The sequence below is a fragment of the Rhipicephalus sanguineus genome, chromosome 9, assembly GCF_013339695.2.
Source record: "Rhipicephalus sanguineus isolate Rsan-2018 chromosome 9, BIME_Rsan_1.4, whole genome shotgun sequence".
Taxonomy (NCBI): Eukaryota; Metazoa; Arthropoda; class Arachnida; order Ixodida; family Ixodidae; genus Rhipicephalus; species Rhipicephalus sanguineus.
In genome coordinates, this window is record NC_051184.2 from 89,410,295 (window position 1) to 89,429,866 (window position 19,572).

The window sequence follows — 19,572 nt, forward strand, 5'->3', positions numbered from 1 at the left end:
TTTCAGTGGGCAATGCTTGATGGGTACTCCCGACGCGCATGTTCAAAAGTTCAGTCACGAGTCTGCTCGCTTAAGCTCGGACCAACCCGTCAGTTGGAGTGAATACTGAAATACAAAAAGGACGCTTAAGGGGGGATGTGGCTTTGGAAAACCAACTTTCTTATAACTTAACAGATGTTGACGAAAATTGGTACAAATATTCAGCATGTCTCCCTGCTGCTTCTAAAAAAGTTTCAGAGTGATATCTTCAGAACTTTTTATTCAATTAAATTTTTACTTCTTGCATTTTCTTGCACTTTGCGCAATGCCTGGAGAGTTTAAAAAAAAGGACTAGAAGGCTAGGTGAATATTTGTTGCATAGCTAAATGCACGCTGAGTGTCATGACATTCTTGCTTTATTTTTTTTGCAACACAATATTCTTGCATTGCGATTCTTTTTGACACCTTCAAATCGGGCACACTCTTGGGATGAACGAGTAGTCACTTCGTAAAATTACAAAGCGTCAAAGTGAGAAAGAAAGAATGTCACGACATGCATTGTAGTCTAAGAAACATGACAAAAGAAACGGAGTCAAAATAGGCCAAACGGTTAGGAAGAAAATGGCTGCGCAAACTTGGCAGGCAGGCAAAAAGGCACTTTTGAGAAAACGGCTCTCGAAGTTTCACCTTGCGTCCAGTGATCTGGAATGCACCAGGATCATAGTTTTTGGTGTTCTTAGTGATGTGAGGTCTCTTGAGCATTTGGTGCTTGCTTTGGTGCACTTTTGATGCCTTTTTTTCCCGTGTGGCATCCTTCTCTGCAGCTCATTGAATGGAGTGCTTTCCAGGCTTCGGGCCAAGTGATGCACAAAACTCTCTATAAGCATGGAGAGTGCCAGTATTGTACTTGCAGACTGCCTCATTGACAGCTGTTTCGGCGGCAATCAGTGAAGCGTTTAGCTCTTCTGGTAGAATTGACCAAACTACCGAATGAAGACTCTCGGCCGCATTTTGACTTTTTTTTTTTTTTTTGGCAACAGCCGAGCAACTGAGGGTGGTCAGGTTTTAGTAGACTGGCAGCAATGCAGTGCTGCCAATTTATACATGTGCGGTGGTGGAGCCTTGCCTTCAGCTTCTGCAGCACGGTACTTGCACCAGCTCAGGGACCCAAGTGGGCAGAATTCATGGCGTGGCTCCTCATCTCTCGAGGTGACATGATGGAACGTTGCCATTATGGCCTTTTGCATGTCATCAATGTCAACGTTGTCACGGATAGCCATACCATAACCAGTCAGTCTTTTAAATTAATCAGGTCTTGAGTCAGGCCGGCCCATCCTCCAAGTGGTTGATCTTTTTGCTTCTTGATACAGGTGTTGGCAGAGCTGTACCCATCCTCTTTTTGACATGATTTATACAGTCTTCTTTAGCCAATGGAATAAATCCGTATGTTCTTTCTTCAGAAAGAGTCAGGGAAGTATCACTGTCTCCATCAAACATTGGATGTGTGTCGGAGGTCATTCTTTCCAGTGAGCTTCTGAATAAAATTAAGGTGTGGGTCGTGGCATTCAGTACCAACTTTCTTATTCCTTCGTAGGTTTTCATGAAAATTGGCACACTTATTGCAAACATTTCTGGGATGAAATATATGAGCAGTTTATTCAATAACGCGAGTTGGTCAGATATAAATTCAACTCCCTGCTTCACACACGCCACGCTCATTTGCAAACCTCGCCTGTGATGCGTTTCGTCATCCACTCGGTCGCGGAAACGGTAATTTGCGAGGCTTTCGTTATTTAGAAGATTCATCAGAGCTAGCGGCGATACCAAGCACGAATCCAAGCGTGCCTAAATTGCATCACCAGCGCTTTCTTTCATGCCGATGTACTCGGCCGCGGGGTCCGGGAAGTCGCGCACTATATGCTGGCTGGCGGCATTCGGCGACAATACGCAGTGCTCAGCCGCGGCGACGAAAAATCGGCGCGCGTAACGTACTTGGTCTCTCATTTTGCGGCGCCGACGCGCGAAATTGCTAGCCGCTGCTCGGAGCGGTCAATGCGCGACGAGCTTGACCGGGAGTCCGCTGCCGATGCGTAAAGTGCCCATCCGCACTTTCGAGTAGCCAGCGGACGATGTGATTTGTTGCTTGCGACGAAGCACAGTGCGGCTTGTCCGCTAGCGCGATGTCCGTGCCAGCAAAGTTCGGATTCGTCTCGTAAACCAGCGCCGTAAGCGGAGTTAGGCCTAGCCACGACTCCGAGCAGCAAGTTCGGTCGCGGTGTGCGTGGCCGCGGTGCCCGATGTTTCAAAGCACGTCATCGCGAGTACAAAGAGTAGTCCCGCGAAGTTCTTCGTCACGGAGGACGAAGTGCTGACAAGCTGAACTACCCGAGACGCGCATCTGCGATGTTCGCGACGAGCGCGGCACGCTACCGTCTATCGTACACTGATGACGGCGCTTCCGCTTGCAGCTGTCAAACTACAGGGTAATCATATTCTAAATTATCGTCGACCCGTGTACACAGAACGAGAGCGGACGCGTCACTAAGTAGCGTGATTTTCGACAGTCGTAACATCAGGTAACATCGCGACGCGTAAGCAGCAGACGACTGTCCTCTCGAAGCGAGCATCGGACCAATGGCGAGGCGTTCTGGAGCAACATGGCGGATGCGGCCAATCGGAGGCCTCGAAACGACCTTCAGAGATTTGCTTTTTGTGCGCTTGTTTTTAAAGGGAGGCGCCAGCTGAGGCGGGGAATTTGAAAAGGAAGAAATGCCCTTTACGGCGAGCTCAAAATGGCGGCGCCCGGTTGTACCGTTGCGGAGCAAGAAATTTTTGAAAAGCACTGTTTTTTTGCGATCTCCACAATAATTTTCGACACCTCAGCCCGCGCAACTAATTTTTTAAAGCACTTCTAGGTGGTTTTCAGTGAAGATATTTTGGAATCAGATAGAAAAAGGGCTACAGAAACCGAAAATGTGATTTTCAAAAAATCGATTTTTTTGCGATTTTGCGCGATACGAAAGCCGCGTCCCCCCAAGGAAGGACAGCAGACGGAACAGAAAAGAGCTTCACTTTCAACTAGCTTTGAAATCAAGGGTTTGACGAAAACTCGTCTGGTCGGGAATGCTCATAGTCAAAGGTAAAAGGAATACGCCGACCAAATACGAAAAGAACTTTAAAATGAGAGACGTTTCAGTTCCCGTACGGGGGCCTTGGTCACAATCCTTGTTCACAAAATTGTGAACAAGGCCCCTGTACGGGAGCCGAAACATCTTTCATTTTAAAGTTCTTTTTGTATTTGGTTGGTGTATTCCTTTTACCTTAGACTGTGCAACTAACCTTGTTCTCAAAAAAGCAGCGACATACAGTCGAGTCCCGCTACAACGAAATTCACGGGACACACGAAAAATTTCGTTGTGGAGGAACTTCGTTGACACGAAATTACCATGTACAGTCAAACCTCGTTACAATGAACACCACATTAACGAACATTTCAAATTAACGAACTTTTAAGAAATCCCGTGCCGACTGCTTATAGTTTCAATGTAAAAATATTTCACTACTACGAACTTCAGAATAACGAACATTTCAGAATAACGATCGTTATTTAATTCCCGTGTAATCTTAACAACACCTCAGTACTACGAACTTATATCCCGAAATGCGAGGATTCTTAGATATCAGTGTATCGGTCATGGCAGTCGGAGCTGTAAGGTAGCAGACAACGCAGCACAAAGAGCGGACGCCCTCCCGCAAAAACCTGAGATGGTGCGGGAGGAGAAACACGCAGGCGGAGAACTTTTTTTTTCCCCCTCCGTTGCGGAGGAAACAGCGCATCAGGTTTTGTAAAGGCTCAACCGCATGCATTGCACGCCACTTTTGAGCGAAGGCGACTGCGACAAACGGGCTTCGTCGCGCTGTCGCGACGGGAGCACCCACATGTTCGCGACAAAGTGTCACGGTTGCTCGATTGAAAACTATTGCGTGCACGCAGGCAAATTACGAAAAAGAATTACAGAGTAGATGAATGACAACATGCCAAATTTATTATTGTCTTGTTTTAGATAAGGATGCCATAAAAGCGTTTCGTGGCTTTCTTTTTTCGCAATCTTATGTTTAACCGCGACGGTAGTATCTGCTGTGATCCCATGGGGCGCCCGGAAGTGTACGCTGCCTACGCTACGTCGCACTTTGCAAACTGCGTTATGTTGGGGTTAGTCCACGAGGCGCATCTCGACAACGTTTCCTCTTGCTGTCATAGAACGTTTAAGAAAAGCCGCAGCGCCTCACATCGTTGCTTTGCAGGGAAAAGGGCTACCTCACACAACGACGATGTTGACATTGCAGCAAGCTACCACCGAAACATCAAAACGAACCGTCGATCAAAATTAACGACAAAATACGGCCGCTGCCTCGCTCTCCGCGTGAGATGGGGCTGTAAAGAAGGTAGTCTATAACTTGCATTCCTTGAAGTACGCGTCGATTGGAAGCATCACGAGCAAATTGCAACTGAAGCGAGGGTCAGAGATGCTGCCATGTTGCCAGATATCGTCGTCATGCTCAGTTCCGGGCGACAAGCGATGTTTTCTGTCTTTCCAGAAACTTGCAATACCTGCGACGCGACAAGCGACGGCGATGGATGTCCCTCCGCGACAGCAAATCCTGTCGGCCATTGCTCAAAACTCGCGTGCATGCAGTTGGGCCTTAAAGGATTGCAGCGATGACATGGACGACGGTGTCACGGTAGCACCCGAAGATCGCGACGAGTCCATGTCGGCCACAGATGCGTTGGACTACTTGAGCAAACTCCGCATATTCATAGAAAAAAGCGGAACAGCGACCGAACCGGCGCATAAAAATGCGGACGGTCTAGAATCGTTCGTGACGCAGAGTTTGTGCTGCACCCGTCAAAAAACGATCACGGACTATTTCAAATAAACGTGCCTTGTCTGACGTTCACGTGTGCATTGTTGTGAGAAACGGGTTCAAGGACGTACCGTTGCAAAGGTAGGACGTTTGCGTTACTGAAATTCTATTGTTATGATAAATTTTTGGGCTTTCACTATAACGACCTTTCAGAATAACGTACATTTTTCCGCGGTCCCCTGACGTTCGTTATACAGTCGAACCCGGGTATATCGAACTCGCCAAAAAACGTTTATTAGTTCGATATATGGCATAATTCGATATAGGCCCGCTATAGGATTTGACACAAAGGCACATAACAATAAGAAAAGTACTTTATTTATATGGTGGCTTACTTGCGTGCCCTACTTTGGAACAAAATAGTCCTGGATTTTCTTCTGTGTCAACGACTTCGCTGCCTGCGACAGCACGCACGCCTCCACGCTGTCCAACGAGTCGGAGCAGCTGAGGCCGCAACCTTCCACATTCACGCAATAGCGCCGGACCAACGCAAGTGCCCTAATCACTTAGGAGGATGTAGGCAATGGGCCATCGTCAATTTCCTTGTTGCTGTCACTTTGGCTCGTGGTCGGCACGACGTCTGCAACGTAGTCCTCATCTTGTAGCTGACCCATGATGGCGACATCATTGTCCGCACTTACGAACTCGTCGAATGCCGATCCGTCGATAGCTCCCGGGAACTCTGCCAGCTCGCTCCAAACTTCAAGCGGAAACACCTGCGGTGTCTTCAGTGCTGTCATCGGAATTTGGGGTGTCATCACCAGGCATGCGGAAGCCGGCATGCCTAAAGCAGTTCTGGATCGTCTCCTTCGTGACATCTGCCCACGATCTACTCAACATAGAAAGAGCTCGACCCGATTTATGATTTCGAGTTTCGCGGCGAACGGCAAATTCTGCCTCTTTGCACAAGCCATGACGACAGCGCGCCAATAAAGTTCACAGAGCACCAACAGGCAACACCACCAGCACGAACCACGCTGAATGAGGACTCGAGGAAAACAGGCAGCAGCAGGCACACAAGCATAAAGAAAGAAAAAATGGCGCTCACTTCTACCGCCTCCGCACCTCGGAGAAAGCACGACGGCCTCTGATTGGCTGTAAGCGCTGCGAGCGGGCCAGGATCATTTCTTTCAGGGGGGTGTTCGCCCGTGCACAACCGGGTCTAAACCACTTTTTCTAGGGTGGCGCCGGCAGTTTTCCCCGCCACCGCGAGGGAAAGCCAACTTGCTGGGGCACTTTTGAGGCACATGGAGTTTGATATATCGGTTGTCGTTGCTATTTTCGTTCGATGTAACAGTAACTTTTGCTATATATTCTCAATGTAAATTTACCGTGTTTAGAAATTGTTCGATATACGGGATAATTTGATATAAACGGGTTCGATATAGTCGGGCTCGACTGTACCGTGATTTCACTGTATATACAGTCGATCCCGGATATATCGAACTCGAAGGGGACCGCGAAATAGTTCGATATATCGAAAATTCGAAATACGAAATATGCGTATTCAAGGCTTTAATAAAGCACTACAGACCTTGACACAGTTTTTGGAAATCGTAAATGCGCGACCATAACGATTTGCTCGCTACATATGCTAAAGAACAAGGCGAGAACTTCTTCTTTTGCAAGTTAGCACACTTTATTTCGCATGCAAATAGTCCGTAAACTTGCCTTGCTTCTTGCGCGCCGTGAATTTATCAAGTCATCGTCAATATCATTGAAGCTTTCCAAATAAGTAAATTCAGCAGCTTCAGCCACAACAGCGGTGATCGACGCTAAACGCTGATGCGAGCTCTGTAGCGCGGTAAAGCGTTTAGCAGTGGCAGCGGCGGCTGGCATCTTCAAACCGCACGGGTCCATTTCCGCAGCACCGGCAACGTCAGCTATGATCTCGGCATCAATGCAATCAGAAACAGCTACATTGTTATCTGCACAGATAAAGTCACTCGCTGTGCTCCCGTCCGATACGGCGCCCGGAAACGCTAATAAGTCGCAAAATTCACTGACGCACCGTACGGCGTAGTCGGCGGTCATGACGCGCCCAAAGTCGTCACCTGGCACCAAGGCCCGTTAGGAAACAGTGCACGACGGTGCTTTACTTGACGTTGCAAGCACCGGTCATCATTTTTATCGCTACGATCGGGACAATGTTTAGTTCGACTCCCGAATGACGATTTATCAAGAATGAAGCGAGAAGCACACATGCCGCAAGAGACAACGCTAACAACGCGCTGCACGAAGAAACATTTCTCCACCGTCGACATGTTAGCGATACTGATGGCACTTGTGGCTTTGTAGAAGGCAGCTGCTACTTTGGCGAGAAATGCGAAAAAAAGCGTAGCCTCTGAGATCTGCATTTTAAAACCGAAAACACTAGAAATACGCCACGAGGTTGCGGATCTCGAAGGCCATGCTTTGCGGGCCCGCATGCCATCGTGCACGAACAGACAAGGAAGGGAATGCAAACATTGCAAGGCTGCCAAGTCACTTTGAATTCTCATTTTGGTGCCCTCGGCAATCAACCTCTTTGAAAAACACTAGCCCATGTGTTAAAACCTGCGGATCGCGCGTCAAAATATACCGGTGAACTGACAAGCGCTGCGCAACGAACTAGAGCAACGCAATTTCGTCACCTGCACGCGACGAGGGACTGGAACTGCGGCCGAAAAATGATCAATATTTGTTAGGAAAAATGCACTTTCTGGGCTTCGGTGCGGGGCAGCGTTCGATATAGCGGATGTTTCGCTGTGCGGGAGTTCGATATACAGTAGACTCCCGTTAAGACGAACTCGAAGGGACCGCGGTCATCTGTTCGTCTTATCAGGAGTTCGGCTTATCAGAAGTGCCCTCAAAAAGAGACATGCTAACATGCCAAGTGCATCCAAATATGTTACTTGAGAACACTGAATGGAGTAGACTTACAATGGGGGCAGAAAGACAAGAAAAAGCATTTATTTGGCTCGTCCAGATAAAAACTGCCTTCAAGCAAAGTATTTACACAAATCTTACTAGCACCCGATTTCGCGTGTTCAAAAATAAAAATACCCATGAAGATATTTGCTACCACAATATAATGATAAAACTGTAACACGCTCCTATGTTGACGATTAGGAAAAAAAAATTAAGAGACAAGCGCAATTTTCCTTCAAAGAATGTAAAATTTATTGCCCTGGTAGTTCCTTTTCTTCTGTGAGCCTGTTTTGCTGGCTCTAAGATCACTTCTGGATACGCCTCGGTCGCGTGCTGTTGCCTTGACAAAGTCATTATACGCTTAGTTGCTTAAGAAAGTCTGCAAGGTTTTCTTCGAGGTCCGGATATTTCCCCATTTTCGGCCCGTAGTAACTTTTCCTGATCGACGTGCAGCTGAAGATATCCCATCGGGCTACTCACGGTCACAAGCCTCGCCACGAAAAAGACACAACGCAGCTATATTCACTGTGCAAAATAGCCTTCCTTTGTCGTGCGCTTCCATAATCACAATGGCTCATCACAATTTGCACTTCACTGGGAACAGATACAACGCGCACAGGTCCTACGCGAACCAACACCTGCCAACACAAACTGACCACAAAATACATGTGCTCGGCCGCCATTGTGTGATGGCGATGACAATGCACCTGACCCCTCTGATGGGAGTGCGCCGCGATCACGATCGTGGTTTCGGTTTCGTACTCGATTGCAATGCATGCAGACCATTTTTGTTCCTGTTGTCGCTTTCTTTTTTTTTTTCCCTTGCGTTTGCCCCTCTGACCACGGCGGAGGGGCCCCAAGCTCTTGTGTTCTTCTGTTCTCCTTTATACTCCAGCTGGGAAACCGAAGAATGGGGGGAATACAAAAGGACACAATGGCTTGGGGGTCCAAGTTGTAAATCCCCCACTCTTTTTGTTGCTTTCTTTGCTGATAAAGCCCACACCTCCCCCACCCACAGGTTGGGGGTGAGAGGGGATACGGGCTTTATCCGCTGACCGGTCTTCTTCGTTTATCTCGCACCCTCCGCGTCGCGATTTGCTTCGCGTCTTTGCTCCAGAAAGCGCTTTTTTTTCATCTTTTTTTGCTTTTTCTCAGTCGCCTAAATGCCCCACCAAGACTGCAGTGTTCGTTTCGCAGAATTGCTAGTGTTGTTTATCACCGCGAAAGTTCGTCTTAACAGAAGAGTACAGTTGGGCGGTTGGTCTTAAGCGAATTTTTTTTTGCATTGAGTCTATGGGAAGCAAAACAAATGGTCCCGTGTTGTTCGGTATAAGCGAGAATTCGTCTTAACCGAGTTCGTCTTAACGGGAGTTCACTGTACGTGCACACCAGCCCCATACTTTTGCATGGGAAATTCAAGGGGATTTCTCAACTGTTCGATATAACCAATAATTCGATATATCCGAGTTCGATATATCCGGGATCGACTGTACATATGCCAAACGACAAAGCCGCGAACGAAACCGGTATCATTGTCCGGCAAATCTCCGCGATGGCGTGGGGGCAAAGGTTGAGACGCGCCAGGGATGCTCAACAAAGTGTCGACTTCACCAGAGAATGCATTTCACGCCGCTGTTACACACTTTTCATACATTGCGACCGACGCCTAACCCAACGTGTGTGCCCGGCCGATCGCAAAACGCTCATTTTACGACACATGCGCAGCCGCAATGAAGTGGTTTGAATTATCACAATTTCGCTGCATATTTATGACAGTCAGCAAGCGTGGCAAGCTCATGCTTACCGGAAGTTTTATATCCAGAAGTCAGTCAGCTTGGATTGCTTATGCCTCGCGGCAAGCAAAGGCATTACGCGAGTCTCGCAGTCCGTTAAAAGGGCCATTGCAGTGTCATCGTCAAGTGTTCCGACGACTTTTCTGATGAAATCAAAGAATCCATTACTTCCAAAGCAGTTGAAAGAGTCATTGTGTCTTGCGAATCGTCATCTTCATCAGACGACAAGACGTCGTCATGTATCTGCGCGCTCTCAGTGATCTGTGAATCGGTCAACTCCTCGTAGACTTTCACGTTGGCGTCGACGTTTACGAAGTCATCGAGCTGGACATTGGCAGGAACAAAACCCTTTTCCTCGAGGGTCGTCCACTGTGAATCAATGAAAAGTTCATCTTCGACTTCGCTTGAACTGGTTGCCGCTTCAGTGTTCCCAAAGCCAGAGTGCCTGAAGCAGTTTGAAATGATGTCTCGCTTCAATGTGCTCCACGCACAGGCCATCATTTGAAGTGCCATATATAGGTCGACCCTCGTCTCCCGGCCAGTTTCGATGTTGAGCACAATGCGCTGCATTAATCTGCTGCGGTATGCATGTGTCAGGCTTACGATCACACCTTGGTCCAACGGCTGGATTAGCGATGCGCAATTTGGAGGGAAGTAGTTCACCTCTGTGTTGGTTAGGACAATGTCGTCGATGCGATGGGCCGAGCAGTTGTCTAACAGCAAACACACCTTGCGGCCTTGCCTCTTCATGTCGCGGTCAAAGATGACGATCCAGTCGGTGAAAATTGCGCGTGTTATCCGTGCTGTTTTGTTGGCGACATACTTAACTGGAAGACCTCGGTTTCCTTTGAAATATCGCGGCTTGGCACTTTTGCCAATTACAAGGGGCGGGCACTTATCGGAGCCTTCCATGTTGGTGCACAGCAGCATGGTAACCCTCTTTTTGCTGTGTTTGCCTCCATGGCAACATTGTCCCTTTAAATCAAGCGTCTTTGAAAGCAGCATCTCGTAAAATAAACCAGTCTCGTCAGCGTTATAAATGTCCAATGGACCGTACTGGTCAAAGATGCTCGCGGCATTATCGGACATCCAGGCCGATGCAGCTTCGCCATCTGCGTCCGCCGAATCACCAGACAGCACCTTGTCAACAATGCCGTGTCGGGCTTTAAAGCGGCGAAGCCACCCCATGCTGGCTTTAAAATCGTTGACGCCAAGCAAGCACGCGTAATTCAGGGCCTTCTGCTGTACAATCGCTCCGCTCAGGGGGACATTCTTCGCCTGCGCGCCCACGAACCAAGTGTAGACGGCCTTGTCAAGCTCCTCATGTTTGGGCAGCCTCACTTTCTTGTGATGTGCAGACGTACCCGAAGCGAGTGCCTTCTGGATGGAGTCCTTGTTCTTCAGCATCGTGGACAATGAGCTCGGTGAAATGCCGAAATCATGAGCGATGTTCGATTTTTTCTTTCCGCTTTCTGCCTCGGTGATCACCCGTGCCTTCTCCTTGAGAGAGAGAAATTTACGCTTCCTCAACGGCGTAGCCATTTCCACGCAACACACACCACAGAGAAAACCAGAGTAGAGCGTGCTAGAACTTGGTCACTCGAACCAGAGAAAACGGCAGCGATTGAGGTGATCCCGTGCGATCTCGTGCCGTCTCGCGCAGCCGCATGATGACCACGTGTGGCTATGGATCGCAGTGGCTCAAATCTGTACTTTGGATTTGTCTTCCAATATGGCGACCAGGCAGCTTTAGTGCAGTTCCAGTTTCGTTCGCGGAGACTTCGTTGAACCGCAAAAAATGACTGTCACAGCTTTGGAAGGGCTTGCTGATTTGAGTACTCGGTTGTTCACTTTCAGTTCAGTCTAAGTCTCGATCTCCAAAAGTTCGTTGAAGCGGAAATACCGAATCAAGCGCGTTCGTTATGAGGAGAATTTTTTTGCATTACTTTCTATGGGCAGCTGACAGGGAATCAGAAAATGTTCATTGTGGCGGAAATTTCATTGTAGCTGCGTTCGTTGTAGCGGGGTTCCCGCTACAACGGCTCAACTGTGTGAGCACATCGTGTTCCCGCACATCATGTTCATCGTGTTCCCGCACTGTGTTCCTGCATATCGGCTCAACTGTGTGAGCCGATGTGCAAAGCACATCGGCTCACATGTCGAAGTACACTGGATAAGGGGAATGACAAGAGCGTGCGAGGTGATATTCTTTGTGCATGGTTACTAGGGCTATACAGTCAAATCCCGCTACAACAAAATTGACTGGAAAAAGTTTGTTGTCGCGGAATTTCGTTGTAGTGAAATTTCATCCATAGAACACAAAAGTTAGGAAGATCTGATTATCATGACTCATCCTTTGGTACCGGCAAGCGCATGCATTGTCTTTTGCATTGAATTCTCGCTTACTCAGACATACTTTGCCGCACATCGCGTGAATGTATTTTCTCGCATATAACAAGCACAAAATATTGAGAAAATTTAGTGCTAAACTCAAGGTGCGGGTTATACGCAAATTTCGGTGCGCAAGTTGGCTTCATGGTGATGCAAGGAAGGCGGCTTTGCGTCAGTATGCGAGTTATGCACGTAGGTTATACACAAGCAAATACGATATGCAGGCTACCCTCGAAGCAGGCCAAGCACGTAGCGCCACGAAGGAGCGTGCCAAAGTTTGTTAGAGGCTAACTGAAAACGAAGTTCCGAAGCTCCGCACTACCACAGTCACAAGCGAGCGAAAGGAAAGCCGAAATGCTTCGTGCTGTTTTACGACTTGATTGCCTTTAATCTTTCTTCCGACATGTTAGCTGCGTACTTGAGCGTATTCGCTATCGATGGTCACGACGATAGCGACTGCGGTTTCATGCTCAGCGGTTGCGCCAAATGGTAGTCCCGTTTTCAATCTGTGTGCGTGCCTTCAGAACTGCGTCGTTTCTATCTGTGATCGTGTCTACCATGGTTTTGACCGCAGCATTGCTTTGAGTCGGTGCTCGTACGTTGGATGCGTGCATACTTTCGTGGTCGCCCATGATCGTGTCAACACGACCGCATCTGTGTTTGGAGCGGTTGCCACAGAATAGTTATGCTTGGACTAGGTGCGCACTGGCCGCGTGTGTGCCTTCAAAATGCCATGGATATCATTCATGATCGCAGGGCTGGTGACGATGAGCAGTAGTTTTGTTTTGAGTGCTACGTCAAAAACATGGTGGGAGTTCTTAAAGAACGATTCTTCCGCGGCCCGCACGCGCATCAAACCTGCCGGGAGCAGCATGGCGGATCGAGGATCTGTCGCCAAGCATCTCAATGGCGAAAAATTTACCGGGATGTGCACGTGGTGGCACATGCATCCCAAGACACGAGTCTTGCGATGCGGCCGCATGGCTCTGGCAACGAGAAATGGTCGAGTTTCTAGAGGAATTTTGCAGCAATCCTAGGCAAGCTCCTTTGCCTTATGTGGTGGCACTCGCGAAAACTTCGTTTAAGCGGAAATACCCAGAAAAAGTATTCGTTGTGATGAGACATTTTTCGCATTGTTTTCTGTGGGTGGTTGACGGGGAATCGAAAATTATTCGTCGTGGTGGAACTTTTGTTGTAGCGGTATTCGTTATAGCGGGATTCGACTGTATATGTCGTGGCTTTTCTGAGAATAAAGTTAGTTGCGAGTAGACGCCTTTTTCTGTTCTGTCTCGTGCCCTTCCCTGTTGGTTAGGCATCTTTTTTTTTTTTCAGTAAGCAGGTACCAACTAACCCAACAGCAAGTTTTACTAAATTGAAGTGAACTCTGAGAAGTACAATTTTAGGGAATCAGAGTCAGGGCAAGCCAAGTTGAGTAATATTTTGATTAGTGTGGGCTCAAGTAAGCCTTAAGCAAAAAATGTGTATATATGTTATGAGTTCTGCCTCATTGCGAATATTGCGAGAACCTGTCTATCATAATCAAAAGGAAAACAAACTGTAGAAACAAAACATAACAACAACGTTACTCTTTCGCTATAGCTTAGCTAGTTTCGCCATTGGTTAGTAGTTAGGACAGTGCTTAGTCTGTCTCTGTCCTGTTGTCCACGCTGTTTCTCATTTTCTATGATTACCAACATGCAGTGAAGTGAGCATATTTATTTCTCTTCAGTAGCTTGCTTTTCCATCTATGAGGTGCACACAAAATTATGGCTTTCTCGCTTTTTCTGCGCAAAGCAAGCAAAGATCCCAGGTGACTCATTTAACACTGCAAAACCCTAAGACACTGCCTTGTTGCAGAATTCGAATGAGAAAAAAGCAGCAGTAAGTGCAAAATCTTCTTTTAAAGGTTCTTGTGATAAGCTTTTTGTTTCGTTTTGTTTTAAACATTTTTTTTACTATCATCATCATGTCATCAACTGCTATGCTGCCAACAATTATGCAGTTTCGTTGCAGTTTTTAACCGAGGGTCCTGTTTTGAGTATTAATACTTTGGGACCCTCTCTATACAGTAAAATCTCGTTAAACAGAACCTGAAGGGACCAGGAAATTGTGTTCCATTTAATAGGAGTCCCGTTTCCTGAGAGATGGACAAGGGTGCAGAATTCATGTACTATCGGTGTCAAATGACACCCGAACACTGGCAAGCCTTCGCAATGGTATAGTGCGCGCCGTCCAGTTATCACCATGGACAGGCGCGCATATGCGTAGTGCGGTCAAACCGGATGCACGCGCCTGTCAATGGTGATAACTGGACGGCGCGCACTATACCATGCGAAGGCTTGCCGCTGTTCGGGTTTCATTTGACGCCGATTGTACAAAACCAATCAAATCAGAGTCGGTGGTTTCATTTAAGCAGCAGATATGTTTAAGAGATTTCCGTTTACTGAGGGTCTGCTGCACTAGATTTGTCGGTTTCTGAATGTGAATGAACTCAAGCTTTAAAATTTCAATAGATGGCGCTGGACGAACTTCCCGAGACCGAGTCCTTCGAAGTGGAGCTAGTGAAAGACCAGCAGGGATTGGGCATCACCATTGCTGGCTACGTCTGTGAAAAGGGCACCCAAGGTATGCTCAGCCTGGGTCGGTGTGTTGTTTGCGCATGCTTTGTGTTTGTGTGCACATAATGCTCATAATAACATTAAGTAATTCTGGCTTTCCCTTCAACTTCATTGTAGTGAGATTCTGGTTTATAAATTTCAATGGTTTGCAGTACCTCAACCTGTAAACACAGATAATTTACATTGCAGAAGATGCAGCTATCCATCTCTAAAACAAAGACATGGCGGTGTTGTGTGCGAGTTTCCCGTTAGAATTGTTGTAAAATCGTCGTAAATTTAAAGGGACACTAAAATGAAGCAATGAATCAGTTTAGACTGATAAATTATACTCTGAAATTTCTACTGTCATTAATTTTGACATTATAGGCTCATTAATAGAAGAGAAAATCAAGGTCAAAGTTTCATTCTTAAACTCCGTGCTGAAATCTCCGCATGTGACGTCGCATATTTGAAAATGTTTTATTCTATTTCAGCCGCACTGGCTCAATGAAGTTTTCTGAAACTTGGTATGCTAAGTTTCTGGCCCCTTCAGAGGACAATGTACTTCATATTTATCGATTAGGAACTACGTAGGCACTGATAGACGGCGTCAAAATCTATAACGTCACAACGATTGGTGCAGGAACTTCAAGGTGGTGTTGCCACCCGCATTTTCTTTGCGGCAAGCGTGGCGATTTTGGTATTGTGAAAGAGTAATTTACAAATACGAGAAAAATCATTTTTCTCTTCAGTGTGCCTTTAAATGCTAACTATTCCAGAATGACTCCTAAGTAGGGGTGTGCGAATATTCGAACTTTCGAATATTTTTCGAATACTGTTTGCTATTCGATCCGATTGGCACCGTAATTTTATTATTTGAAGTGTTCGAACTTCCAGAAAATAAATCGGCATGCGGCCAGTACAGCGTGCTTGGTCTTGAGTTTTGGGGTGCCGACGTGCGAAACTGCTAGCCGCTTCCACCGGTGCTCGGAGCAGTCGCTGCATGACGAACTTGCCAGGGTGTCCGCTGCCGATGCATAAAATGCCCATCCACGGTACCGAGGAGCCAGCGGCCGATGCGATTCGTTGCTTGCGGTGAAACACACTGCGGCTTCTTCGCTTTTGCAATGTTCTTGCCCGCAAAGCTCGGATTCGTCTCGTACATCGGCGCCGTGAGCGAAGTTAGGCCTAGCCACGACTCTGAGCAGTAAGCTCGGTCGCGATGTGCATGGCCGCAGTGCTGGATGTTTCAAAGTACATCATGCTCGATCGCGAGTACGAAGGGTCGTCCCGCGATGGTCTTCGTCACGAGGTGCGAAATGCTGGTAAGCAGAACAGTCGGTCCAATGCACACGTCTTCGATGTTCGTGACGTGCGCGGCGCACTATTGTAATCTGATGCTTGAGCTTCAGCTTGTAGCTGCCAAACTAAAGCGTAATTATTTTCTAAATGATCGTTGACCTGTGAACACAGAACGAGTGCAAGCGTGTCACTAAGTAGCGCGATTTAGACAGCCGTGACCTCGCGACGCCGGATGGTCGGACCAGTGGCGAAGGCGTGCTGGAGCAACATGGCGGATGCAGTCAGTTGAAGACAATAGAACTTCAAACATTTGCTTTTTGTACGCTTTTTTCCGAATAGAGGACCTAGCAGAAGCGGGAAATTTGAAGAAAGAAATGCTCTTTCCGACGACAAGCCCAAGAGGGCGGCGCCCGGTTACGCCATTGAGGAGCTATAATTTTTTTAACGCAGTTTTTTCTTGCGATTTCCGCAATAATTTTTGCCACCTCGACAAGCACAACAAAATTTTTGCCGCACTTGTATGTAGTTTTCAGTGACGATATTTTGGAATCAGAAAAAGGGCTACAGAAACTGAAAATGCGAATTTCGATAATCGATTTTTTAATTTTTTTCGACATGAAAGCTGCATCCCCCCTTAGAAATAAATTTGTTCTTTGATCATGCTTGTGACTTGTAATTGTTCCCATCTCGTAAGAACGCACTTAGGGATTTTCTGCAACTTTTTCTACAATTTTACTCCGAAGTACTCGAAAAATATTTGAGAAATATTAGAAAATTATTTGAAAATTATTCGATTCAATTTGCACTCAATCTTTATTATTCGTATTCGCTTCGCACCCAAGATTTTGCTATTTGCACAGCTCTACTCTTAACTCTTTCGTTACCGCATGAAAATGGCCATTTTTTATAGGTCTGAGGAAGAAATTTATTTCTAGTATAAATAATGCTCTAGGTAACATTGCAGCACACCAAATTGTGCATAATGAATTGCTCTTTATAGATAACACAAGTTTCAAAACAAAAAAGATGTTACAAAACTTATAAAAAATCTGAAATCTACCACTTTTGCAGGAGCTTGAGAAAAACAGTACAAACAAAACACAATATCTACAAAAATATTACGAACAAACAAAATTCAAAATATACATTTTGAAGGGAAATGATCTAGGAATATTCTAAAAGAAAAATAAACAATCTGCATGAAGCCATTTTCACACAGACCAAAAATACTGCAGACCAAAAACTGCTTCACCACTTGTGCCATGCGGTGAAGCAGTTTCTGGTTTTCGTGAAGCACAGGTGGACGCCACAGGTTTCACAAAGAACGTTCATTTTCTTTTTCAACTTTGCGTTCCTCATAGCACTTGCGGCAGTTTTTCCTTTTCGGCATCTTTTTGGGGTGGTGCTGCACTTTTTGTGGCAGAGGCTCCACTCGTGGAACATCATCCGCATCCACCTCAAGAAGCTGTTGAGCGAGCTCCAACCGGAAGGATTGCTGGTCAAAATTAGTTTCTCTGAGTTACTGTGCAAACAGGAAAAAAAAAATCGCGCGCCTTCGTGAAACGTTTTGCGCTGCTCCGGTGTGCCAGGCCGAGATGCGCGCCGGGCGGCCTTCTTGGTGAAAATTGAAGCTTTCTGGCTGCCAGCGGCAGCACATCCTGTCCAAGCGCTGTGCGTATCCTGCAGATAACCAGGACATCTCAAAGGTCGTGCACCGAGATTGGCAGATAAGCACTTCCGACGGACGAGACCGCTCAAGGCCGAAAACGAAACTTACCGGTACACAGCTGAGGATGGCCCAGGCTGGCTCGAAGCATCTTCGCTGTCAGCGCTTGAAGATGAGCTGGTGTCGTCTTCGGACTCATAGCTCGACTCAGCTTCACTAAATTCGTGAGCGGGTTGAGCACGCTTTCGAGCGGAATGTTTTTCCCGCGACGCAGCCCCGCGGGTTGACGACGCCATGGAAGCGGCCGAGACATTGCCGCGCGCGCCGACGCTAACGCCCGATCGGCAGCTTTTTTCGTCGATCACCGGTGATCGATTTGAATAGGCGTGGTAACGAAAGAGTTAAGCATTCCAATTTGGCTTGGCGTGTGTTAATGCACCATTTAGTGGCTTAGTGATTCCATCTTTTGGTCTGACTGGTGCCCCTCCCACTGCCACGTGAATGCACCCTCCTCCGCTTTTCTCACACGCAGATGAGATCTCGGGCATCTTTGTGAAGAGCATCGCTAAGGGGAGCGCCGCGGATGCCAGCGGCTGCATCCGCGTCAACGACCAGATCATCGAAGTGGATGGCCGGCCCCTCCAGGGTTACACCAACCACCAAGCCGTCGAGGTGCTCCGCTCGACAGGCAAGTGCGTGAAGCTGCGACTAGCTCGGCACCTTCGCGGGGCCCGCTACCTTCAGCTGCAGCACGCCGTTGCGCTCTCGGACGCCAGCAGCCTGCCACCGCTGCCGACCACGCCAACGCTGACGCCGGGACACGTGACACCGGTGTCGTTGCCGGGTAGCGCCCCGCTGACACCGGAGCAGCCACCACCACCCCTGCGGTCACCCGTGGAAGACGGCCTTGTCACCAGTGCTGTTACAGACATGACCTCCTTTGCTGCTCCAGAAGAGGAGGATATGTTGTATGGTGAGTGATGTTCTGCGGAAATAACTGAGTGAGGCCGGGCTAACTAGGCAGCTCGCAATGTTCAAATCAGCCAGTAGCAGTGTTTTGGGCATGTCACGCAGTTGATTTTGGGTATACAGTCAAAACCTCGCTAATGTGTACCCGCTTTAAACGTACAAACGGTTAAGACATAGTTGCGACGAATCCCCGACCGAGTCTCATAGAGCCGATGTATTCGCTGACTGCTTAAGCCATAGCTCGTCCTGTTCCTACTGGTTAGTGCGCACCCCGCGACAACTTTTTGTGCCATAAAAGTTTATGCATTGCTGATCTTGCTGATGCCACAATGCGCCGAAAAAGGTTTTCAGTCTTTTCGAGAAGTGCAGAGATCGGTCGATGAATGTTTCCGGTTTCGGCGCAAGTGCGGTGATGCCTTTGCGGATAAGCATTGGGAAAGAACGAAGACAAGGTGGCGGCCACCGACAAACGTGCCAGTATGGCTTATCGCCGACAACCTTATCACAATAAGTATCTTCAGCTATCTGCTCGGGCACGTGTGTGTCGTAGCTTCAGAAAAAATCACGGCATATCCACGTGGTGAATGATGATGAGTGGGGCGAAGCTCCGGAGGGAATCATCGGTAAACTGTGAATCTTCCGTGTAACGCATTGTGACTAGATTGTTTGAGAATCACAATCTGTCGCACACACCACAACTATGGCCGAAACTGTTGTCAAGGAAGTCCCGCTGGAAGTGCGTGCCGGCGCCTTCGGGCAGAACCCGCCTGATGCTTTTTTGCAGCCACTTCACGTGCTCGCACAGCCTCGGGCTCTGCCTGCCGGTACGCGCTCTTTCTCGCCGCTTCAAGGTCCTTCACATTTTGAAGGTCCAATTCCTGCCGCAGCCGTGCAGTTTCGGCCTCGCGGGCTCGAACGGCGGGGTCTTCTCGCCGCAGCCGTGCAGCTGTCTCGCGGGCTCTCACCTCAGGATTCTGTCTGTGAGCATGCGCTGCTGCCGCCTTCCGTGCCCTCCGTTCCGCAGCCTTGTCTTCCATTT

At 47.7% G+C, this 19,572-nt stretch overlaps 1 protein-coding gene across 2 annotated transcripts in view; it reads left to right on the forward strand.

The window, feature by feature from the left end:
• LOC119405994 (multiple PDZ domain protein) overlaps positions 1-19,572 on the forward strand; it is a 352,266-nt gene that overhangs the window by 71,286 nt on the left and 261,408 nt on the right. For both annotated transcript variants that reach the window (XM_037672815.2, XM_049419279.1), the window contains 2 exons: positions 14,513-14,624; positions 18,097-18,537. In XM_037672815.2, the coding sequence (XP_037528743.1) occupies positions 14,513-14,624; positions 18,097-18,537 (553 nt within the window). The remainder of the gene's footprint in view (positions 1-14,512; positions 14,625-18,096; positions 18,538-19,572) is intronic.